Source organism: Populus trichocarpa, chromosome 19 (assembly GCF_000002775.5).
Source record: "Populus trichocarpa isolate Nisqually-1 chromosome 19, P.trichocarpa_v4.1, whole genome shotgun sequence".
In the NCBI taxonomy this organism is placed as follows: Eukaryota; Viridiplantae; Streptophyta; class Magnoliopsida; order Malpighiales; family Salicaceae; genus Populus; species Populus trichocarpa.
Genome location: NC_037303.2, coordinates 13,522,648 through 13,546,052, shown reverse-complemented (window position 1 = coordinate 13,546,052; position 23,405 = coordinate 13,522,648). Strand labels below are relative to the sequence as shown.

General features: G+C 33.4%; 3 protein-coding genes across 3 annotated transcripts in view; all 3 read right to left on the bottom strand.

The window, feature by feature from the left end:
• LOC18108540 (disease resistance protein RUN1) overlaps positions 1-23,405 on the bottom strand; it is a 38,819-nt gene that overhangs the window by 1,054 nt on the left and 14,360 nt on the right. The gene's annotated exons all lie outside the window — the stretch shown is intronic.
• Positions 3,787-23,405, bottom strand: part of LOC18108520 (disease resistance protein RPV1) — an 83,880-nt gene continuing 64,261 nt past the window's right edge. Inside the window, exon 9 of the mRNA XM_052449440.1 lies at positions 3,787-4,413. Coding sequence (XP_052305400.1) covers positions 4,013-4,413 — 401 coding nt within the window. The 3' untranslated portion in view covers positions 3,787-4,012. The remainder of the gene's footprint in view (positions 4,414-23,405) is intronic.
• Positions 12,785-23,405, bottom strand: part of LOC127904768 (disease resistance protein RUN1-like) — a 65,229-nt gene continuing 54,608 nt past the window's right edge. The window contains exons 4-5 of the mRNA XM_052449441.1: positions 13,103-13,138; positions 12,785-13,066 (exon numbers count right to left, since the gene is read on the bottom strand). Coding sequence (XP_052305401.1) covers positions 13,013-13,066; positions 13,103-13,138 — 90 coding nt within the window. The 3' untranslated portion in view covers positions 12,785-13,012. The remainder of the gene's footprint in view (positions 13,067-13,102; positions 13,139-23,405) is intronic.

The following is a 23,405-nucleotide window of genomic DNA, read 5'->3' as shown; positions in this document are numbered from 1 at the left end:
TTAGCTATTCACTTGGCGGAGTAGCTGATCTTCTCTTTAACTTTTTTATTATATATTTTTTAAAAACACTAAACACTTCTGTCCCACGTCATTCTTTAGTCTATTAATTTTTACTTCAAATTCTTTTATAATTTTCCTGGAAATTACGAATTTCTTGTCAAAATGTGTCAGAACACTTTTTAGAAATATACTCTTTTAAAAAAAAAATTAATACTTTTTTAAATTTAATATTTTTATATTTTTAAATTGTTTTAATATACTAAAATTAAAAATAATTTTTAAAAAATAAAAATAATATCTTAATACATTTTAATTTCCGTAGCAGCCCAGTGGAGCTGCCATGCACATGGAAGGAAAGGCGATTTTATCTTTGCCTATAAACAATGTTTTTATAAATTTTGATTTTTTTTTATTTAAGATTAATTTGTTTTAGTTTTTTTCGGTTTGTTTTAATATGTTTGTGTTAAAAATAATTCTTTAAAAATAAAAAATATATTATCTTAATGTATTTTTAAATGAAAAACACTTTAAAAAACAATTATTACCATACTCGTAAACACCTTCTATATCTTCAGTTCAAGTATTTGCCTTGCAGAGGACTCTTTTGCCTTCATATTATATTATAATGGTTATGATGATTTTATTGAAAAGAATTTGTTAGAGAATCTGTTCAATATTGTACTAGTGGTTGTTTTTCAAAAAAATTTGATTAGAAATACATCAAAATAATATTTTTTATTTTTTAAAATTTATTTTTGATATCAAAAAGTCAAAATGATATAATTAAAACACAAAACAATTAATTTAAAGTAAACAAAAAATAAAAAAAATTCAAATTCAAGTATTTTCTCGGGGCATTATAGAAGGTGCACATTGTTAGCTTCCTGGAAATTTTCCATGCACAAAAGGCTTCAAGTCTTGTTATTTGTGATGCCGTAGTAAAAGGCATTTAGGCTTTTGTTTGTCTTTTGCTATGTAAACAATGTTTTAATAAATTTTGAAATTATTTTATATTTTATTTTAGATTAATTTTTTTTTTGGTTTTTTTGGTTTGTTTTGATGTGTCTGTGTCAAAAATAATTCTTTAAAAATAAAAAAAATATATTATCTTGATGTATTTTTAAGCAAAAAAACATTTTAAAAATCAATTATTACTATACTTATAAACACCCTATATATCTTCAATCCAAGTGTTTGCATGTGCCGAAGACTTTTTTACATTCACATTATATTATAATAGTTATGATAATTTGATTGAGAAGAACTTGTTAGAGAACATGTTTGGTATTGAGGTAACAATTGTTTTTCAAGATAATTTTAACTTGAAGATGCAACAAAATAATATATATTTTTTATTTTTTAAAATTTATTTTTAATATCAGTATATTAAAATGATATTAATAAACAATATTTTAATAAATTTAATGTGAAGGAAAGGGCATTTAGGTTTTGTTTGTCTTTGCTGTATAAACAATATTTTAATAAATTTAGAAATTGTTTTATATTTTATTTTAGATTAATTTTTTTTAGTTTTTTCTGTTTGTTTTAACATTGTTGGTGTCAAAAATTATTGTTTAAAAGTGAAAAAAAATTATCTTGATGTATTTTCAAGCAAAAAAACATTTTAAAAATCAATTATTACTACACTTGCAAACACCTTCTATATTTTTGGTCCATGTGTTTGCACATGCCAAAGACTTTTTTGCCTTTACATTATATTATAATGGTTATGATGGATTTGTGGTATTGTGATAACAGTTGTTTTTCAAAATAATTTTCACTTGAAAATGCATCAAAATAATATTTTTTTTAATTTTTTAATTTAATTTTTTATTCAGTCCATTGAAATGATATAAAAATAAAAAAAATAATTTAAAATAAAAAAAATCAAATCCATGTATTTTCTTGGACGTTACAGAGGGTGCACGTCTACTTGGTAATTTCCTGTGGACAGAAAGGCATAATGTCTTGTTATTTGTTTTTTCTTTTTGTGATTTGGTAGGAAGGGCATCGAGTGTTCCTGAAGTCATCTGCCGATGATAGATTGTGTGTAATGAGCTGGAAGGAATCATGTAAAAAGAAGAAGTAATTATTGATGGGGACGACGACTTGATCTTAAGTCTTCCTTAAAAATTGAAATTACGTGTTTCCTTTTTCCAAATATTTTCTCATGTGTACAGAGGTGTTCACTTCCCGGAAATTTCCCATGTACAAGAAGGCTTCAGCCTTCAGCCTTCAGGTCTTGTTCTTTGTTCTTTGTTTTTTTTTTTTTTTTGATCTGTATCGGTTAAAAACCAGACCAGCAATTAGCCCAGCAAACCCGTTTAGACATTCCTGGATTTGATTTAATAATTATAGGATACATTCCTATTAAGACTAAGCTACTTTGATAGGCTTGAAACAATTGAACTCTTAGAGCAATTGTTTTGTCTGTTTTTTACATGCTTCAAAATGCTATTTTATCATTGAAGATCATTGCTTTGTCCATGAAAAGGGTTTAGACAACTTGCTATGTCTTTTAATTAAAATTAAAATTAATAAAAAAACTAACAGCTATATTAAAGACACATATAATTGTGAATTAAAATAATGAAGTGATTATTTTGCATATCTAAAATAAAACTATTTAATTAGTCATTAAAAGCAATACAGTCTTTTCATGTGATGTATTATCATTATCCTATTAAATGAGGACAAATCAGTTTTTAAGCATTTTAGAATTTCAGTAAAATAATTTAAATATTTTTAAAAGCAAAATTTTCAAAACTAGGATTAATGGGTGTTTCAGTCTTTTAATGTTTTAATAGTACAGTGAAATGACTACATTGTTTAAAAAAAAAATTGATATTCAGAGGTTTTTTTATATTTTTTCAAGGCTTTTTAGTTATAATCAATGTGAATTAGAGGCAATTTAATTTTTTTAAAAATAAAAAAATAATTAAAAATTAAAAAATAATTGATGTGTGCTTTTGGAAGGCGTCCATGCTCTATGAGCAACGCATGTAACATCTCTCAACAGGCAAACACTCCTTTTGTGACAGAGCTGAAAGTGTCACAACATCATCTAATTGCTAATGACACAACAATCAGCAATAAATATTTTCTCAAGTACAAGGACATGCAGGAACAACAATCAGCAGATGTTCCAGATTCTCACACATTTGAAATGCATGCAGTCCTTTTAACAGTTAATCTGCATTACATGGGACATGGAAAGTGAGCTCAGAATAGGAAAAAGATGCGCAGCCTATCATACTAGACTGAGCAATATTAAGCTGTACAACAGGAAATGATCATCTCAAAGCATTGTCTTTAACAGGTGGTTGGACATAAGCATAAAGAACAAATATAATGAACACAATAATGAATTAAGAGAAAAATTAAGCATGATTAGTGCTTCAGTGACGAAAGGGAACGAGCTTTGTTTCGTTTCCGGGTTTATGGATTGGATTCAGTCAGCATTACGACATAATCATAAGGAAGGAGTGAAGCTTTGGTTACCGGAATATAGACTAAATACAATTATTTCACTTGATGATACATAGGCAATAGTATTAGTCCTATCAATAATGTTGGCCTAAACCCAAAACATTCTAACTAAAAATTATTTTCCCTATACTTGATGACCTTTGTGCTTTAAAAACATATTTTTGAGACTTTAACTGCTGACAGAATAAACTATGAACAATCTGCGCTACCAGTGGTCATATTAAACTACATATACATAAGAAAATAAAATTACAAATGCATTACCCCCACAAAGTTAATCATTCATAATTCGTATAGTAAATTGAATCCTTCTCAGAACTACTTGCTTCAAATCCTCATCATAAGTGTATTACAAATTGCAGGGTAAGGTCAAAGTTAGTTAGTCATAGAGAAGAATTACAACAGCAGCAAGTTAGTAGTACCAGAAGAAGCAGCTAGTATAGGTATCTTGAAAACTACTTGACGAACAATTTGCAGTAATTGCAGAACTCTCTCTCTCTCTCTCTCTCCTTTTCAATTTCTTCTATTTCTCCCTCAATTTTCTTCTAAACTTTTGTTTGTTAAGGAAGATCCTTAACAAAGTGCCGGCCTGTAGATTTTCATCAAAGTGCAGATATACACCACAGCTTTTCAACTCGCAAGGCTTTCGAATCTCATGACCTACTTTCGTACTCCCGTTGTCCACTTCATGGTAGAATTTACATGTAACTTCATTGCCAGAATATTTACGGAAATGATTTACTAATTCGAGCTCATAGTGTAGAAACATGTGATCTGAGTCACATGTCTTCAAGAAATTGAATATACTATAGCTTTTCTTGGAAACGAAGACTTCTTCATCATCACCATCATGCTCACCCTTTTTACTCTTAACATGGCAATCAAAATATACGCGAACTTCAGGATGATCATCGAATTCATAAAGCATCTCATGGGAGGGAAGAGGGAGTAGAAAGACAAGGCAGAAAGCAATTCCCTTGAGCTGATGACAATTTGTGGGCAACTGTATGGTGAGTGAAGATCCAATTCCTTTGTCACTGAACCATTCTGGAATTTCACTCCCCGGTAGAACCATTTGAATTCTGTCATATGGGATCTTATCTCCGGACTATAACACAAAAGTCACATTTCGAAAATGTGATGAAGCAAGAAAGAAAGAGAGAAGAAAGAAAGATGGGGTTAAGAGAGATACCTGAATTTTCAAATGCATTGCTGCTATCAGTGGTTTCTGATCCAATTTGAAGCAATTTGCAAAATTCAATCAGTCCCATAATCTGCCGATATTGATGGTTGATATCATGGTTTCTAGTGATGCACAGTCATGTGTTGTTAGAGACCTCAGCGAAGGTGGAAGCTCAGGTAACGCTTTAATATGTGTTCCATGCAAAGCCAGATATCTCAAACATACCATATCTTTGATTGATAAGGGTAGCTCTTCAATAGGCGTTCCATCTAACCCTAGACTTCTCAAAGATATCATTTGCTTAAATGATGAGGGTATCTCTTTAATGCCTGTTTTACTCAAGTTAAGATCCACCAATGATTTCATAGGCACTGCGATTTCTGGGAAGCTCTCAAGTTTTGAGCAACCACTCATATCCAATACGCAAAGTCTTGTGAGAAACTGGATTGATGAGGGCACCTCTTTAATAGCAGTTCCACTTAGATATAATGTTTTTACATCCCCTGAAATCTCTGGAAACTTGGTGATCTTTGAGCAACCATGCAGACCAAGATTTTCCAACTTGCTAGTAATTGATTGTGGAACTTCTTTGATTGAAGTTTCCTCTAAATATAAGCTTTTCATATTTTGTGAAATCGTTGGACACTTGGTCATATCTAGGCACCGACTTATAGAAAGTACTTTGAGAACCTTTGAATCAAGCATTGGAAAACTTCTAAGATTATAGCAAAAATTGAGATCAAGTTCTTCCAGCTTGTCAAGATATTGAAGAGAAAACGGAACCTCGGTTAAACTTGGACAGTCTACAAGGCGTAAGGACACCAAATTTCTGGCCTTTGATAGATCTGGCAATTCCGTCAAATATGGAGAGTAAGATAGTACAAATTTTTGTACATTTCCAACATCCTGTCAACAGGAAAAGGCATAATTAGAAAGTTAGCACCTCCAACTACATATTTCTGATCATAAATATACAGCAATTAAATCATACCTGTACTCTGGTCCAAAGTTTTTCAACCTTGCTCCTGCTTAAGTTAAGCTCGACAAGATATTCAGCACAAAAAACATGCGGCAAGGATTTTGAAGGGAATCCATCCCAGTGCAAATATCTCAGCTTATTAGAAAGATATTCGAGGCCAGTAGGAGGAAGGTGCATTTTATCTTTGTTATCTTGGGACAAATGACCGAAAAAGAATTTGATAAATCTAAGACCATCCATCATTGCGAAGGCATCAGATTTCAAGTGTATCTGTCTCGATAACCTGGACATGTCCAAAGATATGCCTTCAATTTCTTCAGTTCCCTGTTAAACAAGAATAAAGAATAAACAAACAATAATACAATGTACTCAAAAAATCAACTTTTCAGCAAATATGAAACCTCTCAGTTAGTATGTCAGAGCAGAGAAAAGAAAGATATCTAATGACTTCGGCTTTAACCTTATTTTCCTCCAATACATGAACGATGTCAGTAAGATGACACAACCTGCTACGTTTGCCAGGAAACTTAGATTCTGCACGAACAATGCTAAATGCCATTTCTTGTAGTAAATCATGTATTTCTAGCATGTTCCGAGAAGTAGTTATGAGACACTTATCAATGAGCATGCTTATATCAAAAATCACAGGCCGGCCATAAAAGCCATCTAATATTCTTGTAGCTTGGTTTTGCTCAAATTTTCTGAAGAAATGTGCTATATCAAGAAATATGGATTGTTGTTCTTGATACAACCCATTGTAACTAATTCTCAATGCATTTTCGATTCGAGGGTTCTGAGCTAGTTTATTCAATGCACTGTACCATTCTTCTGGGCTTTTACCATAGAGAGAGGAACTCAAAACTATAAGAGCCAACGGATTGCCTTGTACATGACTTGCAATCCTTTTTATCAGGTCTCTATGATCAATTGTGGGGATGCAATTCTTCAAGGCTTTTGAGCTAAAGAGTTGAAGAGCTTCTTCATAGTTCAACCTCTCAACCTTGAAAAGAATGAAGAGAAAGATTGAATTTACCAGAGTGATTGTTATTGATACTGAATCATATACTTATACAGGGAGGCTGCAACTGATTCCTACAAGTCAGGAATCAGTTGCTGCATTGTAGCTTCAGTAGCGACATATTAGGCATTACAATGGAAAGTGAATAAATACATATCTTCTATTTTATACAACTCTGCTATTCTATACACGGGAATATTTCATTTCCTAACACTCCCCCTCAAGTTGGAGAGTGGATATCCTGCACTCCTAACTTGCTAACCATAGGAACAAAGATCTCTTTTCCCAGGGGCTTAGTCAAGACATCTGCTAGTTGATGTGCAGAGTCGACATGTTTTGTAGTAATGGAACCATCTTGAATCTTGTCTCGGATGTAGTGACAATCCATTTCAATGTGCCTAGTTCTCTCATGAAACACTGGATTGGCTGCAATGTGTAATGCAGCTTTATTGTCACAATATAGTAAGGCAGATTCACGGTGTGAAATTCCCAAGTCTTTCAGTAGACATCGCAACCATGTTAACTCACAGCAGGCTCCTGTCATTGCTCGGTATTCTGCTTCAGCAGAAGAAAGCGAAACTGTTTTCTGGCGCTTCGACCTCCAGGATATCAGTGAAGGTCCAAGAAAAACACAATAGCCTGTTGTAGATCTCCTAGTGAGTGGACAGCCTGCCCAATCTGAGTCACAATAAGCTCTCAATTTTAAATCACTCTTCGAAGAGAAAAATAAGCCTCGGCCAGGTGCACCTTTTAGATATCGAACAACTCGAAGAGCTGCCTCCATATGAAGTTTTCGGGGCTGCTGCATAAATCTACTCAAGACATGTACAGCATACGTTATGTCTGGCCTTGATACAGTCAAATAAATTAACCGACCCACCAATCTTCTATACCGGTTTGTATCCTTGAGCAGGGTGCTCTTGTCTGATAATTTCAAGCCCCGTTCCATAGGAGTATTAATAGGAGCAGCACCTGACAAACCTGCATCCTCAATGACTTCCAGTGCATATTTACGTTGTGAAATGAAAATTCCATTCTTTGAAGTAGACACCTCAATTCCAAGAAAGTATTTTAAATCACCAAGATCTTTGATATGAAAATGTTTATGCAGGAATTGTTTAGTTGCAGCAATGTTAACCAGATCATTTCCAGTGATCAAGATATCATCAACGTATATCAAGAGAACAGTAAAGGACATACCCTGCTTCCTGGTGAATAGAGAATAATCTGCTCTTGATTGTATAAAACCAGCAGAATGCATAGCTTCGGAAAATTTGGCAAACCACTGGCGGGATGCCTGTTTTAAACCGTAAAGGGACTTGTGGAGGCGACAAACTAGATGATCCTCCCCCTGGCGCCGAAGACCTGGTGGCAGAGACATATATATCTCCTCAGCTAAGTCTCCGTGAAGGAAAGCATTGTGGACGTCCATCTGGTGCAGGGGCCAGCCATGAGCTGCAGTTAAGGCAAGTAAACAACGGACAGAGATTATTTTGGCAGTAGGAGAAAATGTATCATGATAGTCGACTCCTGCCATTTGAGTGAAACCTTGGGCGACTAAACGAGCTTTGTACCGCTCGACAGAACCATCCGAATGGTGTTTAATTTTGTAGACCCATCTGCAGCCAATTGGTGTCTTGCCTGACGGCAGGGAGGTGAGAGACCAAGTGCCATTGGCTTGGAGAGCATCCAGTTCGGAGCGCATGGCCTGCTGCCATTCAGGATGAACAACAGCCTCTGCATAAGACTTAGGCTCTGGGATGGTGCTGAGCTGAGCAACAAATGCGTGATATGCAGGAGTATAACGATGATATGAAACAAAGTTGGCCATGGGATATCGCGTACCTTTGGATGGACCTGGCAGTAAGGTGGCTGATTGGTTGGAGGAAACATTGGAGCAGACAAAGTCGTTGAGCTTGGCTGGTGGAGCAGTATGGCGACTGGAGCGACGAAGTGGGGCGGGCTCGGGTGGTGGTGGATTTTCAGAAGGCCAACTGGGTTCAGGTGGGGCGGGTTCGGGTGGTGGTGTATTTTCAGCTGGGGGAATTGGGTCAGAAGGCCGAGGGCGACGTGTATAGGTGCGGAGGATGGGTGGAGGCTGGGGTGATGAGGGGTGGGGATTTGAGGAGGCAAATGGCGGTGAACAGGAAGGTGCAGGTGCTGTAACAGGAGGAGAAGTTTGTAGACTGGAATAAAGAGAAGTCGTGGCATGAGTTAGAAGAGGAATAGGACCAAATTCAATGGGTGAAGGATGTTGAACAAAACCGGGTTTGGCAGATGCATAAGGAAAAATATGTTCATGAAAGCGCACATCGCGACTAGTGAAAATTTTTTTGGAAGATAAATCAAATAATTTATATGCCTTTTGACCGGTAGGATAACCAATAAAAATTGAGGGCATTGAGCGAAAGTCAAATTTGTGAGAAGGATGTACATTGATAGCATAAGCTAAGCAACCAAAAACCCGGATATGAGAAAAAGAAGGCGGTTTTGAATAGAGAAGTTCAAATGGAGTTTTGAAGGAGAGCACTGAGGAAGGGAGTCGATTGATGATGTGGACAGCAGTAAGAGCACACTCTCCCCAAAATTGGGTTGGGAGTTGAGCTTGAAATTTCAAAGCTCGAGCTACTTGTAAGATGTGACGATGTTTGCGTTCCACAACCCCATTTTGTTGAGGTGTGTAAACACAGGAATGCTGAAAAATTACACCCTTATCTTGAAAAAAGGAACGAAGTGATATAAATTCACCACCATTATCACTTCGGAAAATTTTAATAGGAGATTCAAATTGTGTGAGAACATAACTGAAAAAGCGTTTTATAAGAGATTGAGCTTCAGTTTTGTGTCGCATCAAAAATATCCATGTGAAACGTGTATAATCATCAACGATAGTAAGAAAATAATAAGCACCAGAAATGGAAGGGTGTCGATAACGACCCCAAATGTCACAATGAATTATTTCAAAAGGTTTTATAGAGGAAATGACACTAGAATTGAAAGGCAAGCGACTTTGCTTAGCCAAAGGACAAATAGGACAAACATGACTGGATTGAACAGAAAAATTTAAAAATTGTTGGGCAATGAAACTTAAACGATGAGGTGAGATATGGCCTAAGCGTTTATGCCTAGAGATCAGTGGATGAGATGGTGAGGTTGCAGGCTGGTCGATGTAATGGTTGGGAAGGTTGAACCATAGATTTCTTCGTTGCTATTGCCACCAAGTAGTATAGTCCGTCACGTTGTTTACCCAAACCAATCATCCTCCTCGTAGCCAGATCCTGCAAAATACACCAATAAGGGAAAAAGGTTACCGAACAATTCAAACCTCTTGTCAAACGACTGACTGACATCAAGTCAACTTTGAATGTGGGTACACAAAGCACGTCATGCAAATAATAAGTGGAATTCAGAGGTAATGATCCCTTTGCAACAATATTAGCTGTTTCCCCGCTAGGCAGTAATACAGGAGGCAATGAGCAATTGTTATCTCGTTGAAAAAATGATTGAGATGATGAAGAAATATGATCCTGTGCCCCGCTATCAATAATCCAACTGCGGGAAGCAATTTTAGGCAAACCTGGTTTGGTTACAGTAGTTGCAGCATGTGCTTGAGAACTGGATTCGGCGCCTTTGTCATTAAGAAGAGATAAGAGCTGCTTCAATTGGGTCTCTGAAATTCCAACAACAGACTTGCCATTTTCTTTAGCAAAACTTTCTGACACATGGTTTGCTGCAGATTTGTTGTTATGGTTGAAGCGTCTGGCTGAATTGTGCTTTGCCTTGGGGTGCCCTGCTGGATACCCATGGAGCTCATAACAGGTTTGGACCCAATGTCCCGGTTCTCCACAGTGGGAACAATGAGGCCGTCCTCGTCTAGGTCCAAACCGGCGTCTGTCCTGTTCAAATCTGCGTCCTCCACTGAAATTATCTGTCAATCTGTCTTGCGATCTAAAAGAATGGTAGGAACGCTCACCTTTGTCATTAAACTTACTGTTGTTGCTTTGAACCGCCATGGCTGCACTGTTAACGGAATCATTGATGGTGTGTGCTGAACTCAAAAGGCGTTGCTTTTCTTCTTGAGAGACAAAGGAATAAGCTTGCCGAACTGAAGGAAGGGGATTCATCAAGAGAACTTGTCCACGAACAGCACTGTAAGACTCATTCAAACCCATCAGAAATTGCATTAATCTTTGTTGATCTTGCTGCGCCCCATGTAGTGAATCATTGTAGGAAGCAAGTTCATCCCACAGTCCCTTCAATTTTGTGTAATACACCGAAACAGAAAGTTGTTCCTGCCTAAAACAAGCGATATCTCGCTGAATTTCAAACATACGGGGTGCATTGCTTTGAGAAAATCGGTCATGAAGGTCTTCCCAAACTTCATGGGCGGTAGAGTAGTATATCACGCTATCTGAAATCTCTGGATTGAGAGTGTTAATAATCCATGAATGGACCATATCATTGCATCGAGACCAAGCCGCATATCCTTCAGGATCAGTTTCTTCTGAAGGGGCTTTGATTGAGCCATTAACAAAACTTAGCTTGTTTTTAGAATTCAAGGCCAGGGTCATAGCCCTTTTCCAAGTAGAATAGTTGTCTCCATTCAAGGGTTTGGAAATCAAAACCAAACCTGGATGATCTGAATGGTGAGTGAAATAGGGATTTGACAGATTCCCTCTTGAAAAATCTGTATGAGCTTCTAGGTTTGATGACGTTTCATTGTTGGTCATGGTAGCTGAAGAAGAGAGATGCTAGGCGAGAGATTTAATTGCAGTAATGGATTAGGATTCTAAGCCAGCTCTGATACCATGAAAAGAATGAAGAGAAAGATTGAATTTACCAGAGTGATTGTTATTGATACTGAATCATATACTTATACAGGGAGGCTGCAACTGATTCCTACAAGTCAGGAATCAGTTGCTGCATTGTAGCTTCAGTAGCGACATATTAGGCATTACAATGGAAAGTGAATAAATACATATCTTCTATTTTATACAACTCTGCTATTCTATACACGGGAATATTTCATTTCCTAACAAACCTCGTATGTTTCGTCTACTATATTATTAAGCACTTGCTTGTCCCTACTTGTTATGAGAACTTTACTGCCCGGACCAAATGAACTGTGTCGTCCATGAAGCAATTCTTTCCATTCTTCCAAAGGCATTAAATCATCCACATCATCAAGAACAATAAAAACCATTTTACGACGAAGTCTATCCCTCACAAAAGAATCTCGAAAACTCAAGGAGCCCATTTTCAGAATTTCTTGGCCAAGCAGTTGTGAAAGAAAGCTTCTTTGCAAATCAGCCATGGGACGTGTTTTTAATTCTTGCCTAAAGTTTGCAACAAAGATTCCTTCAAATCGAGAACAAACCTTGTTGCACACAGCTTCAGAAATCGTTGTCTTACCTATACCACTCATTCCCCATATTCCTACAATGAGAACATCTTGAGATTCCATATTTAACAAAGACTCGACTTTGTGAATGCGAACATCAATTCCAAATAAACCCGTAGTGTGACTTGAAGACATAGCATGCAATTTGTTCAAAACATCTCCAACGATCTTTTCAATAAATTCGGACTCCAGCCTAACAAACAAGAACACACACATATTTGTTAGTCAGAATGGACCAGACTAGAAGAAACAACAAACATATAAACATACTCACTCCTTAGTAGCTACATCTATACATAGTAGGCACGTATAGGATCTGAATTATATGGTGGGAAAGAAAGGAAGAGCCTCCATCTATATTCTGCTCTTTTATAAGGTGAGCATGTATTCATAAACCTGGACAAGATTCTCTTACTAGGCCTCTCGAGTGAATGCATTTGAGTTCAGAAATATGCAGCAGCTCCCTACTTATCTCATGCTACAGTTAATCAATCTTTGAAACTGGAAACTACTTGTAATCGGTGTTTATCTAGGAAAATCAATGACATGCAAATGCATAAGATGTTTTCTCATATCATCGTATATAGAATCATCTCAATAAAAAACAAAGTCAAGAAGATCTCAAGATATAATTTATATTATTTTCCAAGACAACGTAATCCTTTTTCACCTCAGATTAATAGACTATTAATGCCCTAATTTCAAGTGAAACGATCGAAGAAAACATTGATTGTCCTGATAAAATTTAATATAAGGATTCATAAGTATCTGCTTTCTGTCTCCTAAAGCTTAAGATCTGTACAAGTGTTTCGCTACAACGTTTTCAAAATCAAATAAAATAAATATAGATTCACAGAGCTCATCATTCTCAATAATTTTAAATTAAATTTCAAATCCTCAACAAATGAACGAATATTTTTTTATGGGATATATTTCAAGAGCTTACTCAGACTTCCCTAAGCTCCATCCAGATAGATTGGCTGCATCCGTCAAAGCGTCTCTGAAGCTCTGCTCTTTGTCCATCGTCAAAGCTTTCTTCTTTATAAGTCTAGCAAATGCATCCCCAAACCTCCCTGTTTGATTTCTTACATGGGATGGATCCACCTGGTAGAATACCGGAATAACTATCTGTCCATTATTTTTTCTACGTTCAAAAATCTTTGCAAGCTCCTCCAAGCACCATTTGGAAGATGCATAATTTTCAGAAAAAACAATCACAGAAAGCTTGGCCTCTTCAATTGTTCTCAGAAGTGATGCCGAAATCTCATCTCCTCTCACAAGCTGATAATCTATGAAAGTTAGGATTTGTTTCCGGTTCAAAGCAGCATAGAGGTGACTGGTAAAATCAGAACAAGTGTCTTCTCCCCTGAAACTAAGGAAGACATCATATTTAATTACTTGTGGCTGGGCGGTGGTTAAGGTGGAAGGAGTAGATGGGGATGGAGAAATATGACGGCTTCGTATGATGAATCTCCAGATATAAACAAACAAAAAGATAGAGAGAAACAAGAAAAACATCGCCATTGTTTCGTGGAGAAACAGTCGAAGAAACAAGAGTGAGACTCTGGTGGCAGGGTAAGTCTGTAGGAAGAGAACGGAAGTAACTCAAGGAAAAAAGATGCTGATTTTGAATCAGTAGCTTAGGCACATGTATAATTGTAATAATGGGGGTTTCAAATCCAAATATTTTCTCATGTAGAGAGGGTGCACATCGTTGACTTCCTGGAAATTCCCATGTACAAAAAGGCTTCAGGTCTTGTTCTTTGTTTATTTGTGATATGGGCCATATTTATTATTATAGACACGCAACAATCAATTGTTTTGATTTTTTTTTTTCTTTTTTCTTTGATTTATTTGGTGATGTGGAGCCTTGGCCGGATCTGTATCTGTCGAAAACCAGACCAGCAATTGGCCCAGTCAACCTGAAATCTGGATGATCCAGTGAAAGCTGACAGAGTTATCTACACATACCATGCAATGATTATTTGAGAACCTGAAAATAAACCCAATAAGACTTCAAAGTCCAGGTCTTTAAAATTAGGAAAAAAATATCTTCATGTGAACTGAGCATATGAAAATAATAAGAGAAGGGTAAGAAGAAGAAGAGGGAACCTCCAACAACTTGAAGGTGTTTGCAATCTCTTGGAGTATGGCTATCAGCAGCAACAATTCTGTAAAATGCCCCGTTTTTGCATCCCAGTCTTGCTAAACGAATCTTCACCGCCATTTTCTTGGGTTGATCTTCTTCAAGTGAGAAATGGGAGAGTGAATTGCGGAGGGAGGGAGGGAGGGAGGGAGGGCGTGTTCGTGGATATGGGTTTTTATACGGATAAGGAGGATTGGATGGTTTGCGGATATGGGCTTTTGTACTTCTTTCTTGTCAAAACTGTGCCGTTTTTACCACATTGCGCCTAATTGATCCCTCTGTTTTTTTTATAAAAAAAAATTGTCCCTTTTGCAATTGTTCGTTTTCGTTCCCAATGTTTTTTCATTTCAATTTCATCTTCATATAATTACTTTCAACTTGTTTGACACATTGTTTTTGTAATGTCAAAATAAGTCTCTACTTAGGATTGAATAATTCCCCAATCCATCCCTGGATGGAAACCCCGCGACAGGCAGATATCAAGATTTTACCACAAAGCGTCGGCTGGTTCTGCTTTCACGTTGAGATTATAGAAGAGGGTTTTTTCTTTTTAGTATTCCAAAGGAAGGAGATTGTCCTGAACGATGCAGAATATATATACTTCCAACCATCTAGCTTCAATTATCATGCTATAACATGCTTCTGCGAAGCAAGAAGCCAGCTTGAAGCTATTCATTCCCTGTGCTGTCAGTCATCATTCTTGCAAATCACAAATGTTTCATGCCAAGTAGAGCCTTCTTATCAATTTAGTGCTCCAAACACATGTCCTGGGAAACGTTACAGCTCTTTCATATTTAGGTAGCGAGAAAATCCATTACTTTGAGGTTGAGTTTTTGTACAAGAAATATACTACATGTGACTGTACATCTGTAGTATATATTTCTTTCTTTTTTCAGACTGGCAGAAACTAATGAGCACTTCCTATTGTTGTTTTCTTCGGTGTCCGTCGAACTTTTTTCAAAGAATATCATGTTCAGAGGATGAAGAAGAACCTCATCCTCATTCCTTCTCCGCAATTACCACGAATACATCTTTCAGTGACCACCTACGTCTCTCACTTTTGGCAGGCGGATTGATAACAGCCTTTTCAGCATTAGCTGCACGGTAACCAATGACTATCTCTCTTCTCTGTCGGGCTCGTAATAGTACTTCATAGAAACTCAATTCCTCGCCTTCACTGAGGTAAAGATCTGCTTGCCTTATTTGTAGCTCATTTCCCTGATGAAGGCAAAATGTTTGTGAATGATGAGTTTAACTGATTAAAGGATCTTAAATTCCAACATCATCAATAGCAGCAATTTCACTAACACAACAAAGGAATCACTCTGATTAATGCTAGAGGGTTGTTCTAAGCAGTAAAGAGAGAACATGCTAGCAAACCCTTTACTGTTGTGGTCCAACATATTAACTAGCTTAATTTATCACAACCATAATAACAATATGATTATTTGGATACAGGGCTCACGCAATGCTACTTTCTCAATATAAGCAGGGCATCAAAGTCATTATATGATTTAAAGGAGTGACCAACTAGATGCACTAGGGAACGAAGCTAATGATCACCTGATGTGTTTAAGATTTCGTCCTTCAGTTTAGCTAGCAAAGTTTCATGGGCTCTATAGTATACATGATGCAGATGGCTTTTTGTGTGAGAGAGAGGATTATGTGATTGTTAAAAGTGCTTTCAATATCTTCCCTCAAGCAAGAGTTGGGCAAAAAACTAGAGCAATCCTGTAAAGAACATCGCATGATAGTGCTTGTCAAACTACCTCCTACTGAGAACTTTCCAAATTTCTGCTGAATTGAGGAAAGCTATGGCACCTCATTTGTTTATCTTTTAACCTTTCCCGTATGTTCATTCGAATTAAACATATAGATAAGGTACTGACAGGCAAACTTTGAGAAATGAAAACATTGCATGCACTTGTTGGAATTTTCTATTGCAATTTTGTAAGCCTACTTCAAGGGAATGTAGGGAGAAAAAGAAAAACATTGCCATTGTTTTCTATTGTTTTTATTCTAAATTAATATTTTTTAGTATTTTCATATATTTTAATATATTAATGTCAAAAATAAGTTTTTTAAAATTAAAAAATATTATTTTAATATATTTCTTATTAAAAAACACCACACTTCATAATTGAATCCCAAAAATAAAAAAAATGAAAAGGTAATTCAGTAAGCCGAGGGTGAGACTCTAAGCTAGAAGGATCACACACTCTTCCTTGCCTTCACATTATAATTGTTGATTTGATTATGATTTGTGTTTGTTATTTGTTTGGTAACCGGGACTTTAGCTAGGTAATTGGTGTACTGGGTTTGTTTAAAATTGTGATAGTGGTAACGGTTCAAAGTATTTTTTATTTAGAAATGTATCAAAATAAAGTTTTTTTATTTTTTTAATTATTTTTTATATCAATACATAAAAACAATCTAAAAATATTAAAAAAATTATTTTAAATAAAAAAATTAAAATTTTTAAAAACACGATTTCAACCGCGTTTCCTATACACTCAAAATCCAATTTACCGGCCAAGTAAACCAGCGAACTGAAACACCCTAATTTTCAACTGGAAATGAAAACTATTAAATCAATTAGGAGGGGCAAGAACAAAAGGGAAGGTTGAGGTACTATAGGCGTTACCTATGATTTTTAAAAGTAGAAAAATATTTTAAAATAATTTTTTAAACTTCAATTTTTATGATATATATAGTTCATTCATATAAATTGTTTTTTAAATTTTTTATATAAAATATTAAAATTTCAGATAATGTTTTTAAATTTTTTTTAGATTAACTTAACCAATATAATCCAAAACACTGCCTTTTGACCAAATCAACCTCAGATTTGGTTTCAAATCAACCTCAGAGGGTGCACATTGTTGACTTCCTGGAAATTCCCCATGTACAAGAAGGCTCCATGTCTTGTTCTTTGTTTATCCGTGATGTGGCAGGAAAGGGCATCAAGTCTTCGACCCCGTAGGAATTCTTTGCCTTCACATTATATTATTATAATATTGGTTGTGTTTTTTATTCGCTCTTTTTTTTTTATGATTTGTTTGGTGACACGTGGCCTTGGCTGGATCTGTATCAATTAAAAATTAAACCAGTAATTGGCTTAACAAAACCTGCTTGACCTACCGGGTCAATTGAAATTTCACCCATGAAGACTTTTTTTTTTTTTTATGAACCAGCCGATAAACAAGAACACTAAATCCACCCCACCCAAATTTTCAATTGGAAATGAAAACTAAACACGTGTCCATCTTTTATCTCTTATGCATGATAAGACCCATGAAAACTGAAATCATTACTTTGTCTATAAAAATAAAAAATAAAAAAACTAACAGCTTGGTAGTTTATTGTACATTAAAGACACATATAACAGCTTGGTAGTTTATTGTTGCAAGAAACATTGCCGGAATGTTCTGGGAGACAAGAACAACTGTGGAATATGTGGTAACAAGTGCAAATTTGGAGAGTCTTGCTGCAATGGAAGATGTACAAATATCATTTCCAACGTTAATCATAGTGGAAAGTGCAATGGAAGATGTACAAATATCATGTTTTGTACTTAACTCGTTTGAATTTCTCAAGTTGAGTATACAAAATCATCAGTTTGTGCCACCAATAAAGAAAGCCTGTATGGAGGTGATTCTCTGCTCTTCGAGATCGTTTATCCATACGTATGTGGTTACCATAATTCAAAGTTCAAACCAGAGGGAACATTGATGTTTGATAATTGATAATTTCATTTGCCATTATTTTCCTGGTTTTTGCTTGTTATCTCGTTATTAATTTTATTTTTAATTTCATCTTTCAATATTTTATTTTTTCTAGTCTTTCAAATAATAGAACTAGGTTGTCTTTATGGTATAAACAATGTTTTTATAATTTTTTTTTATCTTTTTTTGTTTTTTCAGTATATTTGATTTGTTGTTGTAAAAAAGTAATTTTTTAAAAATAAAAAAAATATTATATTAATATATTTTTAATAAAAAAACACTTTAAAAAACAATTGTTATTTGCTTTCACGGTATATTATAATGGTTATGGTGATTTGATTGAGAAAAATTTATTAGACAACTAATTTGATATTGTAGTTATAGTTATTTTTTAAAGTATTTTTTATTTGAAAATCCATCAAAATAATATTTTTTTATTTTTTAAAATTATTTTTTATATTATAACATCAAAATATTTTCTCATGTACAGAGGGTGCATATTGTTGACTCCTAGGAATTTAATATGTACAAAAAGCTTCATGTTATTGTTATTGTTATTATTATTATTATTATTATTATTGTTGTGATTTGGTAAAGGAAGGGCATTAAGTCTTCGATCCAAGTGTTTGAGCGTACAGAGGACTTTGTTGACTTCACATTATAAGTATTTTTTAAAAACCTGCTATTTTAAATCATGATTTTAATATATCCGTGATTTTGTAAAATCACAATGTATCCAAATAATTTGGCAGATGCCTTTTCTTTTTATATATATTCAAGCATATATAGATATACACTCCGCAACAAATCAATAATATTTTTTTAAAAAATATAAAAAATATAAAAAATAAAGAGAATATATTAAGTGTCTTGGATCTGATAGCAACCTAACTCTATGTAGTCCGAACGACAGCAGGGCTCAACCCTATTGGGTTCTAACAGAAATAAGGCCCAATTTTATTGGATTCCACCTTGCAGCAGGGGCTAACGCTATTGGATCTTGCTAGGTAGCAGGACCCAACGCTGGCAGAAAACAATTCAACCAACTCAACCTCAAATGAAAAAAATATATATAATCACGCAACTTTTGTACAATATATAAAAAGTCTCATTAATTTATTTTAATTTTACAATATGAAAAAAAATTACATAAGAAAAAAATCTAAAGAGGCAAAAAATTAAAATTGGTTATATCTAGGTCTGTCTACAAGCCAGACCCAATAGCTATATATATTATAAATAATTAAGTTTAAAAGATTATTTCAAAAGGTTTTTATACCACATTGAAAAGAAACTATCTTATTCTTCTAAGTTGAAGTTTTTAAACCAAAAAAGTTTATTATCCCACGCTGAAAAAACATAACTTTTTTCTTGTGAATATAGAGTATATATACTAAAGAGCTTCAAATCTCACATTATAAAAATAAAACATTCTTCTAGCATTTATATAGTGATCTTTGAAATGAGTTAATAATCAACTAAAAAAAATATAAAAAAAGGCGTCTCTAGGTAGAATGAACTTTTTTTTTGAAAATAAAAAAAAAATTATTTTCAAATAATATTTCTAATATGTGTAGCCTTGCATATTATTTTTTCTCTTTTATTTTATTCAACCAATTTAATGTGTGTTTATTTTTATTATCGTTTGATTGAATAAAAACATTATTTTAACTAACAAATTAGCAAATACAACCGTGTAAATGTCATGTCTTGTGAAATTAAATATCTTGATCTACGTCTCTTGATTTTTCTAATTTTTATATTTAGTCATCGTTTATTGATTTTTTCACTTATTAACACAAATAATTCTTAATTTATTTGATTAAATGTACATATAAGTTTTTTAATTTTCACTTAGAATTTTTTTAAAATACAAAAACATGTTGAAAAAGTTTATATATAAATTTTTTATTGAAAAAAAATATATCTAAACCGTGGTGAAACATGGGTCAAATATGTAGCGCAAACTAAAGACTGATCCATCAGTACTTTTCTCCTTCTTTAATTCAAAATTGGCAAAAAGTGAACAGATAACTCTCTTAATGTGAAGTTATCTCCTGCCTAAAATAGATGTCTAGCAATTAAGAATCAAAAGCTAAACATTGCTAAACATCCAGCATTACCCACGACACCTTAAACAGGAAGTGATCATCTCATAGCATTGTCTTTAACAGGTGGTTGGACATAAGCATAAAGAACAAATATAATGAACACAATAATGAATTAAGGGAATTTTAAACTCAAATTCACTCAACAACCTGGAAAGGAAATTTAGCTCCGAACCCATTCAGTTGAGAGAAGAAACATAAAAGCAGCAGAGATGGGTAACGTTTACAGGGTAATTGATACAAGGAGATCAAAATAATATAAAAAAACAAAATAATGATTATGATGATTTGATTAAGAAGAATTTGTTAGAGAATCTATTTTGTATTGTGACAATAATTATTTTTTATAGTTTTTTTTATATGAAAATATATCAAAATAATAATTTTATTATTATTTTTTAAAATTTATTTTTGATATAACCACATCAAAATAATATAAAAATAAAAAAATTAATTTAAAATAAATTTAAAATAATTCCTAAAAATATTCTATGTACAAAATGCTTCATGTCTTGTTATTTTTTTTTTATATTTATTTGGTAGGGAAGGGCATCAAGTCTTCGATCCAAGTGTTTGCTCGTACTGAGTACTTTGTTGGCTTCACATAATATTATAATGGTTATTATATATTATTTCATTGGGAAGAACTTGTTATGTATAGCTTTTGAACCAGTATAAAGTGTCGCGTGGATATCGCCGGCAAGAACGAAAAGATTAGCCAGCGGAGACAGAGGAGATAGAGTTGTTGATCTCTTGAGCTCGTCAAATGCCATGTCAAATCTCTTCCAAGGTTTATCTGGAAATGGATGATTCCAGGTTGTAGTTCTAGTGTTGTGATCAATATAATACGTTTTCCCTGTCGCTGCATCAGATCGCTTCTCCCAGCCTGGTGGCAATGGAGCAGTATATCCACCACCATTGTTACTGACTGACTGATATATAACAGTAAGCCAAATCACACTATCAAGTGATATGGCCAAACTCCTGCATTGCTCCACAAAACATTGCAGAGCACCAAAATAACTAGCAGCATTCCAAGGAATCTGCAAAAACTAAAACGAATGACTCCATTTTGATGTGATCTTATGCAGAAAGCACCAGCAAAATCATCGGTGTAGATGATTTCACCCCTGCAATCCTATTCTTTAAATCACAAATACATGACATTAATCTGGTAAAATTAGAGAGTCAATTTTAATAATTTTTTAATTAATAGAAACAATAAAAATGTTACCAAAATACTATAGAAAATACTATGCATATAGACCAAAAAAAAACTATTTATTGCGACAGTTTAATTATATTTTTCCCCTTCTAAGAAAAACCCAAAAGCTTATGAGTTAAGGGCAATTCAATTTTTTGGCATCGGTCAATTAATTATTTGACCGGGAAACATATATGTAACCAAAAGCTTACGAGTTAAGGGCAATTTTTTGACTAGGACATATGTAACTTTTCTATTTCTTATGCATGATAAAATGATTTTTTAAAACCCCGTATAAAAAAAATCTAATGTTGTTTATTAAGTATATTTAGGTTTTTTTAGATACAGTAAAAAAAAACATATTTGCTCTTGAAAATCAAGAAAAAATCAATCATTGGTCTAGAGATTTTTTTTTATTCACATAGGTTTTTTTTTTTTTAATTCCAGAACTATAATGAACAATTTAGTCCTTTTAAAATAATTAACTAATTTTTAAACTCAAAAACTTATTGATGCATACAATTCACATATCATCACATGGGAACACTTGTACTCTTTGGAAGACGTGCTCGTGCCTCTAGTGGTCAAATTTGCCCTTTTAATGGAGGTTAGTTTGTTGCTGATAAGTTATTTTTTTTCTTTTCTCTTTTCTCTTTTAAATATTACAGGTTGGTCATTTTTATTATTGATATTTCAGTTTTGATCCTTATTCTTTCCATATTTAATTCTTTTCTTTAACCATTTTGTAAAGTTTTATTTGTTTTTAATTTAGTTCTTCAATTTCAATTTATCATATATTATTTTTTTCAATTTGATCCTTGTTATTTGATTTCTAAATTTTTTCATTGCCCTGTTTGTGAAAGTTTTATTGTTTTTTAATTTCATCATTCAATCCAATTTTATGGTGTATTATATTTCTAGTTCGGTCCTCATTCTTTTGATTTTCTCCTTTTGTTAAAATTATATTTCTTTTCAATTTAACCCTTTAATAAAAAAATTGGTTTTGCCTTCTAATTTATTTTTTATTTCAATTTCATCCTCATTCGTTTAATTACTATTTTTAAATTTTTTTAAAAATATTTTGCATTAATGATTTTTTTATTTCATCATTCAATATTTAATTTGTTAGGGACAGGGTTCATGATTTTTTCATATATGGTATTTTTTGTCTAATAACCTAGATCATGAGTTTAAAAGGTTAACGTGGACTAACATCCTTTTTTTAGCTTATTGTTTTTCTTATCTCGTCGTTTGATATTAGTTTTGTTTTCAAAAAATAAATAATAAAAATTTCACATTCAACATTAGTTTTTTGTCTTTCTTCTATTTTTTTTATTGCTATTTGTTTTGTTTTTTTAACTTCTTTTGATTTATTCTTATATTCAATTTTGTTTCTAATTATTTGGTTTAATTTAATTTTTTATATCAAACCTAGTTTTCATTCTTTAGAATATTTTATCCTTTTATTAATTGAGTTTTTTTTACTTTCATCCTTAGCATTTGATTTCAATTTTTTTATATCGAATTTTGTCCTTTTTCTTTTTATCGATGTTTATTTTGTTTAAGATCCTTTCTTTTTATTGCATTTTTCTTTGTTAATTTTATCCCTCGTTATTTTTTATGGAGGATTTTGCTCTTTCTTTTTTTTTCACCTTCTATGAGGTTAATTTTAGCCTCATGACTAGGATTATGAGTTTTGAAAATTGACATGAGGTGATTTTGGTCTTTTTTATGTCCCTTAACGTTAGATTTTTTAGAATTGGTCTTCATGCTTTTTTTTTTCTCTTTTCTTTATGTGGAATTATCTCATTCTTATACACATGGTCACAAGGTTAACGTGTTAACCCGGGTTAACTCGAACAACTCAAATCTTATTTTATTTTAATTGTTTTTTCAATTTAATTGGAGGCATCTTTTTATTTCAAATTTTGTTTTGTTATTTTTTAGTGTTTATCTTCTATGCAGTTGATCTCCTTAATCTTCGTCTTATAGTCATGATCATGAGTTTCAAAAGTTTACACGTGTAGATTTTTATCTTTTTAGTTTTTTTTTTATAATTATTTTTTTTAAATTTCACCCCTAATATTTATTTTTTAAGGAAAAGATCTTTGTTCTTTTACTTTTTACTTTTTTTCACATTTAATTTTTTTGT